The sequence below is a fragment of the Corylus avellana genome, chromosome ca8 (genome assembly GCF_901000735.1).
Source record: "Corylus avellana chromosome ca8, CavTom2PMs-1.0".
NCBI lineage: Eukaryota > Viridiplantae > Streptophyta > Magnoliopsida > Fagales > Betulaceae > Corylus > Corylus avellana.
The window spans coordinates 437,093-453,314 of record NC_081548.1 but is presented as its reverse complement, the minus strand read 5'-3'; the positions used below and the strand labels follow the sequence as shown (position 1 = coordinate 453,314).

At 33.4% G+C, this 16,222-nt stretch overlaps 3 protein-coding genes across 3 annotated transcripts; 1 reads left to right on the top strand and 2 right to left on the bottom strand.

Annotated features, from left to right (window-relative positions):
* Positions 1 to 1,915: 1,915 nt before the first annotated feature.
* Positions 1,916 to 4,462, bottom strand: LOC132189434 (expansin-B18-like). Its single transcript, XM_059604177.1, has 5 exons — positions 4,359 to 4,462; positions 4,085 to 4,197; positions 3,880 to 3,992; positions 3,579 to 3,772; positions 1,916 to 2,243 (listed from the first exon to the last, which is right to left on the bottom strand). Exons 1-5 carry the CDS (start codon positions 4,460 to 4,462, stop codon positions 1,916 to 1,918), a joined length of 852 nt encoding a protein of 283 aa, XP_059460160.1.
* Positions 4,463 to 6,998: 2,536 nt separating this feature from the next.
* LOC132190557 (putative expansin-B2) lies at positions 6,999 to 9,075 on the bottom strand. Its single transcript, XM_059605584.1, has 4 exons — positions 8,878 to 9,075; positions 8,668 to 8,780; positions 8,084 to 8,277; positions 6,999 to 7,382 (listed from the first exon to the last, which is right to left on the bottom strand). Exons 1-4 carry the CDS (start codon positions 9,056 to 9,058, stop codon positions 7,046 to 7,048), a joined length of 825 nt encoding a protein of 274 aa, XP_059461567.1. The 5' UTR covers positions 9,059 to 9,075; the 3' UTR covers positions 6,999 to 7,045.
* Positions 9,076 to 12,493: 3,418 nt separating this feature from the next.
* Positions 12,494 to 14,853, top strand: LOC132190141 (hexose carrier protein HEX6-like). The gene is made up of 3 exons (XM_059605039.1): positions 12,494 to 12,623; positions 13,369 to 13,691; positions 13,777 to 14,853. The coding sequence occupies exons 1-3, from the start codon at positions 12,494 to 12,496 to the stop codon at positions 14,851 to 14,853; spliced, it is 1,530 nt and encodes a 509-aa protein (XP_059461022.1).
* The last annotated feature ends 1,369 nt before the right edge of the window (positions 14,854 to 16,222 follow it).

Sequence of the window (16,222 nt, the reverse complement as noted above, 5' to 3'; positions counted from 1 at the left end):
TGTTAGAATTTAAACATTTAACTGGAGAATTTGACATAATTCTAAGCTCAATTCATCATTGTATTTAAGTACCAGTGATTAGAAAAAGAAGAAAAAATAGAAAAAAGTACCGGTTCATTACACGTTGAAAAAAAAAATTCCTAATAATAAAAAGAAAGAAAGAAAACTTAGGAAAAAAAATTTTAGTTTAGCGGCCCCTTCAATATGAAATGGCTGGCTCCGCCACTGTTTATGATGTTCTCATTACAAAAGTAAAAAACAAATACTAAAAATTAATAAAATAAAGTTATACGAGCTTAAATAAATACTTTTTGTAGTTATTTAATTGATTTTCACTAAAGTGCTTCGTTAATTTTTATTTTTTTACAAAATTTTCAGATTGTTGTTTTTCTTCTTCAACTCATCTCATATGAATGGTGTGTTTGAGATTGCGATTTCGCAAGAATAATTTATGTTTTGAAAAGATATTGTAAAATACAAGGCGTTTGACATTGCGATTTAAACAACACTTAATTTAAAATAATAATAAAATATGCAATTTGTATAAGCAGAATAAGAGTGCTTAAAAACACCCAAAACTAAATCCATATATAATTACTTACACTTAACCAAGGTTACAAGGTAGCATGCAGTAATAAACACTATTAGTTTTGTCATTTACTTAATTTATTTTTATTTTTATTTTTTTTTCTAGAGTAGGATCGCTTGAAATTTTTTGCCCGAATTGAGTGTAGGCCTACAGGATAGATGGGCCTTGTACTTGTCTTCACACAATTCGGGTAGGAAATTTCCGAGGATCCTCATCCATTTTCTCATGATCGAGTTGAACAAATGAACTTTTGGATTGGAAGATGGAAATTAATCAGTTAGCTATTGATCAGTTTATAAGCTAGGTGTTAAATTTTTATGTGCTATATGTAAGCATTAATCTTTCTTTATCATAAGGTATACTTGTTGTTTTCTTTAGAACTATTTAAAATTAATCCATTATAGTAATAATTAGAGAAAATCAATTTGAATCATGCGGGGGAGAGTACAAAATTGAAATAATTTTATCACGAATTAATGTAATAGCATGTTTAATTGTCTTTAGCTTTTTTTTTTTTTTTTTTTTGACATGTTTGTACAAGAGGGTGGAGGGGTATTCGAACTAGTGACCTCCGTTTCATTAGGCATGATCCCAACTGATTAAGCTACCTCTTGGGAACCAATTGTCTTTAGCCTTTATGTGCGACATATGCGCATGAGTGTTAACTCATCACGATATTTTGTTACCAATTTGTGGTAGAACTTAATTAAATTAAGTAACATAAAAACCAAACTATTCATTAAAATAAAGAAGTTCTTATTTTATTTTCACTTAATTAAATTAATACACATTTACAAGCATAACACAACATCTCTCAAAAGGATTAAGGCTAGCATACATTTTGTTTTCTATTTACTAAGATATCAATCTAATGTTAAAGCTAACCTCCCTTCTTCTTCTTCTTCTTCTTTTTTTTTTTTTTTTTTTTTTCCCCGAAAAGTAATGCTAAGAAACACAGTTTTATTCCAAACTGTGCCGAAAGAATTTTCTCAAATTCAAACTATTAAACTGACATGTGTTCAAAATGCATGTGATTCTTACATGTTCTATTATACATGCAGTACTCACATGTATTTTGGACACATATTAATTTAATAGACTGGATTAAAAGAAAATTGGTCAACCCAGTTTAGTGAAAACATTTATAATGTAATCTTAAGCCCAATGTACATTTTGTACATAGAATAATGCTATATAGTATGCCTCATTCATTTTACCCTTATCGGATTGATGTAGCAATGCACATCGGTCGATCTTGATGGGCATAGTCACATTGGCTAAATAGAATGAAGGTAAAATGATGTGCTTTGGACGCCTTTCCGTTCATTAGTAATTAACAATAGATCTATAGCTTTTACCAGCTTGCCACCCTTCTGGAATCACATTTTTTGCCACAATTTTATGGCCGCCACCATTGGTCAGTCGAATGGAGAGTGGAGGATGTAGTTCTCCGCCGGCGTCTAGCTTCCAAGTTGCACCCCATGATTGCTGCAGGGCGCGCCATTCACCGGACCCTGAGCCCTCCTCCTTCAGATCAATACCAGAAAGATCTCCTTCTCCGTCTTCATATTCAACCACCACAGCAAAGTAGTAAGGGTTTGAGCCTTGATCCACATGGAATGCTATTTTCTTTCCTGGATATTCACATGTCACCCTGCAAAGCACAGAGAGATATGTAGCCATAATATCTTAGAATATATAAGCCATTAATTCATATCAGATTCTTAAAGGTAGATATATAACTAGAAATACATCAAATTAAACTAGGAGGAAAATGTAATTAACGTGGGAGCTAGGTTTCTGAATTAGGTGTTTAAAATGTTGATAAGCATGGATATAAGGTTAAGGTCAGTTTCAACCCTAACTCGTTAACTTCGTGTTGGATTTATGGATCATGCAAAAAATTGTAAGTCCTTAAACATGTCAAACCTTTTACCCCTAACCCAATAATTTTGTGTATGGTTGGTGTTGGATTCCCAGATCATGTTAAGATTGTAAGCGCTCTAAAAAAAGTTTTGCCCTAATTAAGTGACCTTGTTGGATTCAGATTTGGATTCCATCAAAATTTATAAAATATGAGATTCTCATGTTCTAAAATCTGAGTCATCCATTTCATTTAACGGTTTCATCAAATGCAGAAGTTTGTGTTATCAAGGCAAATGGATTTGACATATTGAAAACTAAAATTAATTACCTCGTTAACACCTACACAAACTTTTGCATTTGTTTTGACCGTTAAATGAAATAGAGAACTCAAATTTTTAAATATGAGAATCTCATATTTAAGAAAATTTGAGGGGATCTCCATCCATTGGATGCCTGTCTTGTTTCCCACCTTTTTGCCAATATTGGTAAACCCACATTAATGCAATGAACATGAGTGTGCGGGAACACAACTCAAGGTTAGAGGTTTTTTGAAAAGATAAATGTTATTATTAGAGGTATCAATTTACGAAGAGATGGATATCAAGATGATGTAGAGCTTATTTATTGGTAGTTGTAATATTTTTCTTTATTAATTATTTTGATCATTTACGGCAAATAATTTTCACATCATCTTGATATCCATATATATGTTGATAAGAGATTTAGTACTCCTAACATTTCTCTTTTAAAAAATGATGTTAGTTGGAAAGAGCAATCTCTCGGCTGGCTTGTGTCACATAATGATAAAATATTATTAAATTGTTAAAAAATTATTTTCTATTACCATAAATTTTTGAAATAATTGATGATTTAACATGTATCAAAGTAAACATCATGATTTGAAATTTTATTTCCGTAATTCACTTTTAATTTCAATTAAATATTTTACCTTATGTTTCCCCGAAAACAACATTTTCATAATAATAATAAAAAAAAAATTTAAAGCTATTACGTACAAAAGTATATATAAGGTTATTTGTTAAAAAAGAAAAGAAAAGACATATATATATATTATATATAATAAAATTGAATATGTGTTGACAATGAGTGGAGTAGTGTATACCGTGAATATTTAACTTCCAAGACTCCTGCGTCACGAAGTTTGCCTTCTTCACCAGAAACTGCCAAGGCACCAAATGCAGTCCCACTGAGATCAAAATGTGCGGAATCCGACGCACAAACACCTCCGGGGCAATAATCCGTTATCACCACCCTTACCGATTTGCCGGAGCAAGCTGGGTTTGACGTACATTTGACCTGATCAGAACGGTCTAAACTATTAATTTACATCTTCCTATGGGATAACTGATAATTTAACACAAACACCATAAAATATATATATATATATATATATATATATACACCTTATAACAGGCTCCACATTCTTTGCCGTTGTTGTACAGAGATGGGCCAATTGCCGTAATCATGGAAGAGAATGGAGCTTGTCCTACTGCATTGCCGTATCCACAAGCCCCTCCTGCATAATAATATATATACACTATTAGCAAACAATACAAAAATTCTCTCTCTCTCTCTAGCTCTCTCTCTCTCTCACTCTCTGTACATTACCATCGCTTCCATAGCCATCAGGGCTGCCATACCAGGTAGCTCCAGCAGAAGACCATTCGCCTGTAATTGATGACGAGTCTAGGTTTTTTGGATTTAAGCAAAAGCACAGATTAGAGAAGAAAAAGAAAGCTAGAATGCAGGATATGTGAACTCTGGCCATGGATGATGAAATATTAACAGAGAAGGAAGGAACGTAAATGGAGAAGATAATTCTTTTCTGTATATATATAATATATATTGCAATTGCTTCATACAGTATTGTTACTATATTTATAATAATAAAGAAATAGAAGTAACAGACTGAAAAACCGAAAACATAACTAATTTATTAACTAATTCTGGCCATGCCAGTTCGTTATTGTTCTCATTAACTAACATTAACTGATATAACTCGAAACATGGAGAATGTGGATAACAAACAACTGAATTTTCTCCTAAATTAGATGGAAATCATTCTCGATGTTTTTTTTTTTTTGTTCTTTTATTGAAAACCAGTTAGCAGCAATGTGCATGTAAAGTAGAAAGAATATGAAATATCACAAAAATGGGTGGTTTGGTGTTAGACACCTACACCCATCACTTTAAATGGCCTCTAAGACTACATTGTGCTGTCATTGACTTGATTTTTTATAGTACATATGTCCTTATTTATAGTTGGAATAAGTCTACTTATACAAGTAAGCCTAAATCGACTTATACAAGGATACATAAATTGACCTATACCAGGAAATATAAATCATTAATATAAATATCAAAATATATTATAATAATTAAAATGATGATTAAGTGATTAAATTTTCTCATCTATTAAAAATGAGTTTGAATCCACACGTGAGGGGGAGCATTAAAGTAATGATTAAGTGATTAAATTTATTTCTTCTTATCAGCTTAAACTTTTGGGAACATAGGTGATTTAACACTAACAACAAGCAATATGAGAAATCAATTGTATTGGATCTCAATCCAACCGTGGAAAAATGTTTTCAACTTAAATTATTTTCTTGAAAAATGATTTCAGTTGAAAATGTTTTTTATTTGAAAACATTTTACGCCGAAGTAAATAAGATCAAATTCATCATTTTGTACCACCAAGGGTTGTAGTTCAATGGTCTCAAGAGAATCCCCATGAGGTTGGGCATGCACTAGGGCCTGAGCAATGAGAATCCCTTAACCTATTAGTGTTAACCACCTTAAGTCTCATTGATGCCCTAGTAGGGCGAGTGTTCCTTAGTGGTACAAAATGATGAATTTGATCTTGTTTGCTTCGGCGTAAAATGTTTTCTACTAATAGAAAACATTTTACGCCGAAGCAAACAAGATCAAATTCATCATTTTGTACCACCAAGGGTGGTAGTTCAATGGTTTCAAGGGAATCCCCATGAGGTTGGGCATGCACTAAGGCCTGGGTTCGACTCCCGCAATGAGAATCCCTTAGCCTATTAGTGTTAACCACCTTGAGTCTCATTGATACAATGGTGAGGTGGATGTTAAGTTATAGCTCAGTTGGTCTTGAGGGAGTGCCTGCGGTTCCCACTGTTTAGGTTCCTCCTAAGCGGCGTCCCGTGGGTTGGTGCTACTATCGTTACGCTCAAGTATGATAGCTACAATTGACCTCCCCTTCCAACCTTTTTTGAATAGGAAAAAAAAAAAAATCATCATTTCGTATTAATTTAATATTTTAGAATAAGTGGTGATTCAAAGTTAAGGTCCCGAGTTTAAACTTTGATTTCACAATTTATTTTTTTAGGAAACTAAGACAAACAATACAAAATTGTTGCAATACACACCCATATGTTTCACAATTTTTTACCTCAAGAGGAGGAGCACTAAGAAAGATAAGGCGAGTCTCCACTGAAAGGCTAGAATATGCATCAAATTACGAAATTTGTAATACACGTTTACAAGCATTACACAACTTTTCTCTCAAAAGAATTTTGATGCTAGCATACATTTTTTATTAACTAAGCAAGATATTAATCTAATGCTAAAGCTAACCTCTTTTGTTTTTTCCGGAAAATAATGCTTAGGGACAAAGTCTTTCTTTGTCGGGAGAATTTTCTCTCCAAACTATTAAACTAATTATATATATGTCTAAAATGCATGCAATTCTTAATAGGTTTTTAGGGCTAATTCGATATCCAAAACACTTTGGTGTAATATGATTTCAATTATACAAAACAAAAGTATGCTTACGATTCTTCATAAAGTTCAAATTTTTGTCTCAGTGTTTCAATGACTCTGAAGCTTTCACAAAACCTTTCGTTCCAAGTTAGTTCAAAATATAGTCTTTGACTCTTAAGCTTTCTTTTTATGTCTTTGTTTTTTAGGGTTGTAAAGTTGTCTGCATGTTGCTTCTTTTGTGTATTTGAAATTAGTTTTGTTTCTTTTGTTACACACACACACACACACACATATATATATATATATAAGAATGCTTTAGGCTAAATTTCAGAATTTTGAGATTTGTCAATATAACTTTGTATAATTGTACGTTGTTGTAAGTTGCTTTGAAGTAACTTGAGTTCGAGCATATTCCTGCTGGAAGGTTTTTGTAATGTTTGTGTTAAAGAAAATTTCATTCACCCGAAAAGAAAAAATAAAATAAAATAAAATTCCTCCAACCTAATTTTGTGAAAAAGCTATACTAGAGGCAAAGCCCAACCCCAACCCCAACCCCAACCCCACTTTGGAATACTTGTTGTTCATTGGCAATTGATCCGGCCAGGATCTATAGGTTACAATCATGATTTAATATAGGTTACACATATATATTAAATCATGATCACCATTTATTTCAAAACTTTAAGCTGATAGAAAATGATCGATAGACTTTAACCATTTAAATTAATATTCTAACACTTCTTTTACGTATGATCTCAAACAATAAGTGATATTCGACACGTTAAATATTTAATTGAAATATAAGTGAATGGTGGAGATCGATAAGATTCGAACTCCTGTTTAAAGGTAATTAACTAATGATCTATAGGTTGCACCAGGCTGCCATCCATCTGGAATGACATCTTTTGCCACAAGGGTTTGGCCTGAGTATTGGGAGGTCAAGCGAATGGAGAGCGGAGGTTGTAGCCTTGACCCAGCGTCCAGCTTCCAAACTGCACCCCACGATTGCTGCATGGTGCGCCATTTGTCAGACCCTGTTGAGCCGGCCTCCTTTAGATCAACACAAGCAAGATCTCCGTCTCCCTCTTCATATTCAACCACCATGGCAAAGTAGTAAGGGTTTGACCCTTGATCCACATGGAACACTACGCCTTTCCCTGAGTAATCACATGCCACACTGCAAAGCATAAAAGAGATCCAGCTTAATTAAGCTGTTCATTACTCACGTACTATATTTAAACCATGTTTGAGAAATATGGCTTTTAAGTAAAAAATCATTATTTGGAAAAAAACTTCATTTTTAAGCTTTTGCTAAAAGTACGTTTTGACAATTTTTAGGCTTTTTTGACTCTTAAAAACGCTTTCAATTTTTTTTACCAAACGGATACTTTTTATTCAAATGGACTTTTTGAGTGTTGAACACACTTTTAGGCTACTCAAATACACACTGAAAGGTCCTTAGAGCATGTTTAAATTTGTGTTTGAGAAATAAAACTTTTAAGTCAAAAAATATTTTTTGACAAAAACTTCATTTTTAAGCTTTTGCCAAAAGTGCGTTTTGGTCATTTTTGCGCTTTTTGGACCCTTAAAAATGCTTTCAATTTGTTTTTATTTTTTACCACATCGGTATTTTTTTCTTCAAATGGACTTTTTTAATTTTTTTGTTTTTTTGAAATGGACTTTTTAAATGTTAAATACACTTTTAGGTCTTTCAAACCCATACCCAAACATGCCTTTAAACTATTAAAGTTCAAATTTAAAACTTGTACGGAAATTAATTAAAGGTATATTACTTGGTAAAAAAAAAAAAAAACCATAATTAATTATAAGAATAAAAAAATTGTGTATATATATGTTGACAATTAGTAGAGTGTATACCGTGCAAAAAGAACTTCCAAGACTCCTGCGTCACGAAGTTTGTTTTCTTCACCAGAAATTGCCATTGCACCAAATGCAGTCCCACTGAGATCAAAATGTGCGGTATCCGATGCACAAGGACCTCCGGGGCAAAAATCAGTTATCACCACCCTCACCGGTTTGCCGGAGCAAGACTGGTGTTTGGTGCATTTGACCTGATAATTTTGTGTTATATGATCAGACTGGTCCAAATACTATAAATTTGTTAAAATATAAATTAAATGATTAAATTCACTCATTTATATTAAATTAAAATTTTATAATAAGTAATAATTTAAAGTTGTCTCTATAATTCTTCCTTTCAAGTGTTGGGGATGAAACTTTTTTAAGAAGCTATAAAATGCTAGAGTTATTGTGTAAATAAAAATAAAAGAATTTGCACAGGTCAGCCAGGAATTTGAAGCATGCATATAGACTTGGAAAAAATAAATAGAAAAGGGCATATTTGCTTTTGCGAAAAGGGCATATATATATAGTTTTTCTTGTAAATAAAAAATAATAAAAAAAGCTCTGAAACTGCAGCTTAATTAGAACAAAAGTTAAACCTGATAACAGGCACCACATTCTTTGCCTGAGTTGTACAGAGATGGGCCTATTCCCGTAACCATGGAAGAGAATGGAGGTAGTGATACCGTATTGCCGTACCCACAAGCCCCTCCTGCATAATATATATATTTTTTACATACAATTAGTAATCAAAAATTCAAAAACTCTCTCTCTCTAGCTTTCTCTCTCTCTCTCTCTCTGTACATTACCATCGCTTCCATAGCCATCAGGGCTGCCATACCAGGTAGCTCCAGCAGAAGACCAATGGGTTGTAATTGTTGAAAAGTTTAGGTGTTTTGGATTGAAGCAAAAACAGAGCTTAGAGAAGAAGAAGAAAGCTAGTATGCAGGAAAGGGATAAGCCTAGAAAGGACACGTGAACTCTGGCCATGGATACTCTCACTATTACTAATGCACTACTCGTGCTTACTTGGATTATGATTATTGTTGGCAGTATTTATAGAGGGTCCGAAAGCATGTGCTCACAATCCTCCTTCAATATTCTCTTTTGTTTCTTATTATAATTGTAATCTTTTTGCTTTGAGAGTTCGGGTCCTAATTAAACCCACGGTAGAATTCATCTCACAGAAATTACACCAAAATTAAACAACGCTCTATATGACTAATTGACTATATATGTTGGCTGTAAAATATGGAGAGCTATATATAAGCATCGCTGTTCTTAGAATATATTCAGAATATATTCTCACATTCACTGTATTTTTTGATTGATATATATATAAAATTGATTTGATTCTGTAATATTGTTCATTCTTGATTGTATTCTGGCCCTATGCCTTAGAGGCCTATTTGGGGTTGGGTTTGAGAAATATAGCTTTTAAGTCAAAAAAAGCTTTTGAGAAAAAGCTTCATTTTTAAGATTTTGTCAAAAGTTTTTTTTTTTTTGCCATTTTTAAGCATTTTGAACCCTTAAAAGCGTTTTTAATGTTTTTACCAAACAAATATTTTTTTTTTTCTTCAAATGAACTTTTTGAGTGTTAAAAGCACTTTTTAAGCATCTCAAACGCAATTCTAAACATGCTTTTATTCAAATATAAATATGTCTCTTTGTATACATTTCAATACACACTAAAATACAGTATTCAATTCATACATATATTCTCTAATTATTTTAACGGGTGTACGTAAAGGACAAATGAGGTTAATATATATTCATAGTAATAATGTTATATACAATAATATATATAACATTCTCTCCAAAAAAAAATAAAAAAAATACAAACCAATATATATATATATATATATATATATATATATATATATATATATATATATATCGTGTAATTATATGTAGTACGTATCTTTAATAAGACTAGCACATATATCCTCGTAAATGTCAAGGAAAATATGCTTAATTGGGTACTCTAACTCTTATTGCAATTACTCCTACAAACTAATTAGTACGTAGTTCATAATTGATAAAATAATTAAGAGTATCTGATAATTGAAAACTAAAATACTAATTAATTAATTAAGTTGAGATGTCAAATTTTTTGCTTAATAATTTTACTAATTATAGAATTTCATGTCAAATTTTTTGCTTTATAATTCTACCAATTTCTAGATTCTTAAATGACTGAATTTAGGCGGTTTCTTTACATTGCTTAGAAAATGTCACCTATTAAAAATGTGACATATTATAGTTGAAAATTGAGTATATTTTTATCATATTCTTGCTCTAATGTGAAGAATAAGCATTTTCGGAAGAAAATTCTTTCAAACTGCCTCAATAACATGCTACAATTTTAATAGATGACATGTTTCAAGCGTTCCGATGTAAAAAGAAAAAAAGACCCTAAATTCTTGAGAAATGAAAACTTTACATACCCTTTTTAGGAACACTAAAAAACTTTAAATGGTTCACATATGCTTTATATGTCATTCAAAAATAATGTTTTGCTGAAATGCAAACTTTCCCAAGATTCCAATAAAACTTGACGACAAAATCTTGGCTGTTTTTTTCCTCGGTGGTGTATGCACGTTTGTCGCTCAATCTAACCTATAAAATAATAGAGAAAACAAAAATCTGAAAACCGAACCAGAGGTCCCAAAAGATATATAGAACTGACCCAATGCAACACAGCCATTGCTTCTCGACTATTTTCTCATGGCTTAGATAAGGCACCTAGCTATCACTCAATCATATTATTAGCCAGTAGAAAACAATTTCTTGTCGGTAGAATTGGGTCCCGGTCGGCTAATCTTTCATTATATTTAAATGTTTCCATGGATCCTGCCGTTAATGGTGGTTATTGATGTTAATCCCTTGAGATTCTCACAAATCATTTGCTCATCCAATGGCTATAATTGCATATATATATATTTGATATTATATTGCTAATTGCGCAGATTATGGTTCTAGGCTAGCTAGGATTTCATTTGGGTTGATATATTTCAACCGTAATCAGCATATTGATGCTTTGGTTTTTGGAATTATTCTGATGAACACTAGTGTTAAGAAGTTAGGAAATCTTTATTGAGAATGAAATCCCACCCACCGAATCTATCATGATATTAAGCTTAATCACCTCTATTTTTTTGCAGATAATTAATCATACTTTTGAAATTTTAAAGAGATAAAAAAACCAAAAAAAAAAAAAAACCAAGAAAACAAAGAACTACTATGCAGTCAAAAATAGCTTATTTAAAAAACATTTTTTTTAAGTTATTCGGACTAATTAAAAACACTTTCCATGTTGATCACACTACAAAAAAAAGAAAAAAAAATAATCTCGTTCACAATAATTTTTTTTTTCTTCTGAATAATCACATCTCACACTGCAAATAAAGCATAGAGAGATCCAGCTTAATTAACCTATTTTATTTTTATTCAAATAAGGGGAAGCGGATTACGGAAAATCAAAACAACTACAAATTAAAGAGTGGGCACCTCAACTAGGAGTGGACCTAAAACCCCCTCCATAATTTTATTTATTTATTTTTTAAATATACCTTTAAATAGTAGGTGCATGGTTCCCATGGGGGTTTTCATTGCCAAGATTTCTTTTGTTTCTCTCCCAGACCACTGTCTGTGGTGGCCGGTTCTTTTTTTTTTTTTTTTTGGGGGGTGGGGGTGTAATGATAAAAAATATGAGTGACAATTTATGTTTGCGTGTCGGGTTCGAGTCATATCAAAACATAAGTATAAGATTATACAAGTAAATTTTAACCGAATCCACCGATTATAAAAAAAAATTACAGCTAATCAACCAAAGGGGCTGCTGCATCATCTGGGATTGATCTGATCTGGGAAAGATTTTGGGCTGTACCAGGCTTGGCCCCTTTTGCATTAACTAGATAATAACATAAATCTGGACTTGATATTTGCAAAAAGTGCTCAAACTAGCCCGCCCAAAGTTTCACCCCTTCCTTTTATCTAATTAGATCGACCAAAAAACAGACAGATATTAAATGATTTTCTTGGTGTAGGACTGATAGAATATTTGAATGATCTTAAAGTTATAGATTTGAATATGATTGATGAAGATTAGATTAACTTAATTTAGAGATTTGATAATGATTTGATCCCTATAAATTATGGGATTTGATTGAGATTATATTTATGTGTACGCTCTATAGAGCATTTTGTATTATAGTGTGTACGAGTTTGGAAGAAGCAAGCAAGCAAGATTACATTTTTGTTTTGACTTTCCCACCCACATTGATAAAATTTTTCAAACAAGACTGCGCTTAGTTATTTTATGCTCAGCTCAACCCAAAAACTTAGATCGATCTCTTTCTATCTGGTGTTCGAGTGTAGTGTGTACGAGTTTGGAAGAAGTAAGCAAGCTATCAGCTATCAGCTATGGCAGTTGGGTTATCCATAACAAGTGAAGGCGGGCAATATAATGGGAAGATGACCCGCTTTGTCGTCCTATCTTGTGTGGTTGCTGCCACGGGAGGCCTTCTCTTTGGCTACGACATTGGAGTTTCAGGTCCCTTTCTTCTCACTTTCATATTCATTAGGATTAAAGGAAATAAGTTTTCTAGCTTCTTCTTATTTTTCTCCTAGCTATAAAATGGTAGCCACCACCCATTGAGGAACCATATATATGCTCATCTGTAATAACTTGCAAATTGTGGAAGATGATGATCTTAATTACTGGTTTGGCTTCTGTAATAATTTGCCATCAAAATTACTGGCCAAGGCCAGGGGTGGAACTAGAACTAGAATGTTTAGTTTGGGGAGGCAAAATTAAAATAATAATAATAAAAAAAAAAAATTAAAAAAAAAAAATTTGGGGTCATAAAAGTTAATTTTTAAAGGTATATTAAAAAAAAAAAAAACAAAAAACAAAAAATGGAACCACCCAATGGCATGGGGTTTCCGCCCCTGGCTTAGACAATATAGGGAGAGTTTTAAGCCCGCACGTGTTAGAATATTTCCTATTAGCAAGCAATATCGATCATGGTCTAATAAACTGCACATATACAAAGCCTATATAGGTTACGGTCGCCCCCCCTTCATGACTCAACTACAAAGTCGCAACTCTTTTAATTTTAAGCTTGATGTGTTAATTACCTTAGTACCAAATGATACAAATTTTAAGTAGAATTTACCCTTAAAAACTAATTTGTAAGAAATTAAATGGTGCCTACAAATTTATATACATATAATTACGATTGCAGTAACACAAACCAGCTGCAATAAGTTTAATTTCAAACAATTTGACTGTGAAGGTGGAGTGACCTCTATGGAGCCATTTCTGAAGAAGTTCTTCCCAGAAGTGTACAGTAAGATGAAAGAAGACACAGAGATTAGCAACTACTGCAAATTTGACAGTCAACTTCTGACCTCCTTCACATCCTCACTCTATATCGCTGGCCTCGTTGCTTCCTTATTCGCCTCATCAATCACTAGAGCCTTTGGGCGCAAGTCATCAATTCTTGTAGGAGGCGCTGCATTCCTTGCTGGTTCAGCCCTTAATGGTGCAGCTTTCAATGTGTACATGCTTATATTTGGTCGCATTTTGCTTGGAATTGGTGTTGGTTTTGCCAACCAGGTATACAAACTTTCTCTTTCTTGAGTACTCCTTAGAGCAAAAAAGACAAAAAGAAAGGTCCTAAAATATCTGCTTGTTTTTGCAGTCAGTCCCTTTGTATCTCTCAGAAATGGCGCCACCAAACTACAGAGGAGCAACTAACATTGGCTTCCAACTCTTCGTTAGCATAGGTGTCCTGTCAGCTAATCTCATCAACTTTGGTACAGAGAAGATTAAAGGTGGCTGGGGGTGGCGAATCTCCCTAGCCATGGCTGCACTCCCAGCTTCACTCCTTACAATAGGTGCACTATTTCTCCCCGAGACACCCAATAGCCTAATCCAGAACAGCAAAGACCATGAAAAGGCCAAGCTAATGCTTCAACGTGTCCGAGGCACCGATGATGTCCAAATGGAACTCGACGATCTCATCAGAGCAAGTGCCATATCAAAATCCATTAACCACCCATTCAAGAAAATCATGCAGAAAAAGTATAGGCCTCAACTGATGATGGCAATAGCAATTCCATTTTTCCAACAAGTAACTGGAATAAACGTCATCTCCTTCTATGCTCCACTACTTTTTCGAACAATAGGATTCGGTGAAAGTGCATCACTTTTGTCCTCCTTCATAATCGCCGGGGTTTTGGGTACTTGTGCAACCTTCATATCCATGCTTTTAGTGGATAAACTTGGCAGAAGAGCTCTGTTCACAATTGGGGGAATTCAGATGTTTCTCTCACAAGCCATGGTTGGTGGGCTGATGGCAGCTAAGCTTGGAGATTATGGTGGGATGAGCAAAGGGTATGCAAGTTTGGTCATATTTTTTATCTGTATATATGTTTCTGGGTTTGCTTGGTCTTGGGGGCCGCTAGGATGGTTGGTTCCAAGTGAGATTTTTCCTCTGGAAATTCGATCAGCAGGGCAAAGTATTACAGTGGCGGTCAGCTTGCTGTTTACTTTCATGGTTGCTCAAACTTTTCTTGCTATGCTTTGCCACTTCAAATATGGGATTTTCTTCTTTTTTGGGGGATGGGTGGTAGTGATGACTGGATTTGTGTTCTTGCTGTTGCCGGAGACTAAGAACATGCCCATAGAGCAGATGGATAGAGTGTGGAGGGAGCATTGGTTTTGGAAGAGAATTGTTGGGGAATTGAATGAAGATAGAAAGATGGAAGTGCCATGATACATGGTTGCATTTCTCATACATATTCATGATTACTATTTGATGCGCATCTTTTTTCTCTTATGGTTCCTGCTTTATTTTTTTATGACTTTTTCTTTATTGCTATGATGGAAATGGACTTTAATATGTATAGAGTTGAAAATTGCTAATCTTTGTGAGTGTTTTTATTGAATGGCAATTTGTTAACAATGGCATTGGTATATTATTAATTTATTACATTATTTTTTCCATTTTTCATGAAGGGTTTTTTATCGGGTCGGGTCGGGTGACCTGTTTAAAATACGGGTCGTGTCGGATCGTGTCTATCCGATATGACCCGGTTATTTTAAACGGGTTATGCAGGTCATGTCGGGTTATTCAGATTTTTTCCGTGTTATAATCATGTCAAATCCGTTAACCCGTTTAACTAAACAGGTTGTGTTCATGTCTAGAGTAATTAGGTCGCAAGTCTTAACAGGTCGTAATTGTGTCTACCCAGCCGATTACTTGATTTGCCAGCCCAGTGATGGCACTGCCACTTTCAAATCAAATCAAGAGAGTTTTGTTAACTAGCAGTATTAAATTGCTACATGTCGAAGAAAAAAAAAAAAAAAGTATTAAATTGCTACATCGATCCCTGATGGTAAATTAATTACATGAAGAGAAACCAACAAAATTCAAATATAGCAACGGATGACTTATCCAAGTGATCCTTTACAAGTAATTAAGAAAGAAACCTGGGTGAAATTATCAGCAAAAATGAGTGGAAATTGAATTCTATATATATTGGACAGGATTCCTATCCGAACACAACTTCTACTGTTCTACGTACACCCCTTAATTAGGCCATATATATATATATGAACGCTAATGCTATGCATCCTCACCTTCATATATATATATATTACTTTCTCTTTTCTTGTATTCCTTAATTTCAGACTTGCTTCTTCGACCTTGTATTTGTTAAAAAAAACACCCCACGGTTGTTTCTTTAATTTTCTGCATTAATATATGGAGTTGAAACGTGTTTTTGTTGCTGACGACTCTAGTCGGAAAGTCTTATTGCTTGATCCTTAACTATGATGGGATCAATGGGTTCTTAATTATGAGCATTTGAAGCCACAATTTACAAACTGCGCGCTTTACATTTCAATTGAGAAATTTAAGAGATTAATTAATTAATTTGCTGTCTCATTCCTCCGATTAATTTATTGTTTGATTGGTGTTTCCCTTTTGCTTTTAAAAATGTTTTTTTTTTTTTTTACTTCTTTCAATATAGACTTTATTTATTCAAGGATTAATGGATTTGCACCCACCATCTTGATTGAGTAGTGACATGAAAAGTACCATGAATTGGAGATAATTTTTCTCCAAATTGAGTTGGAGGAAC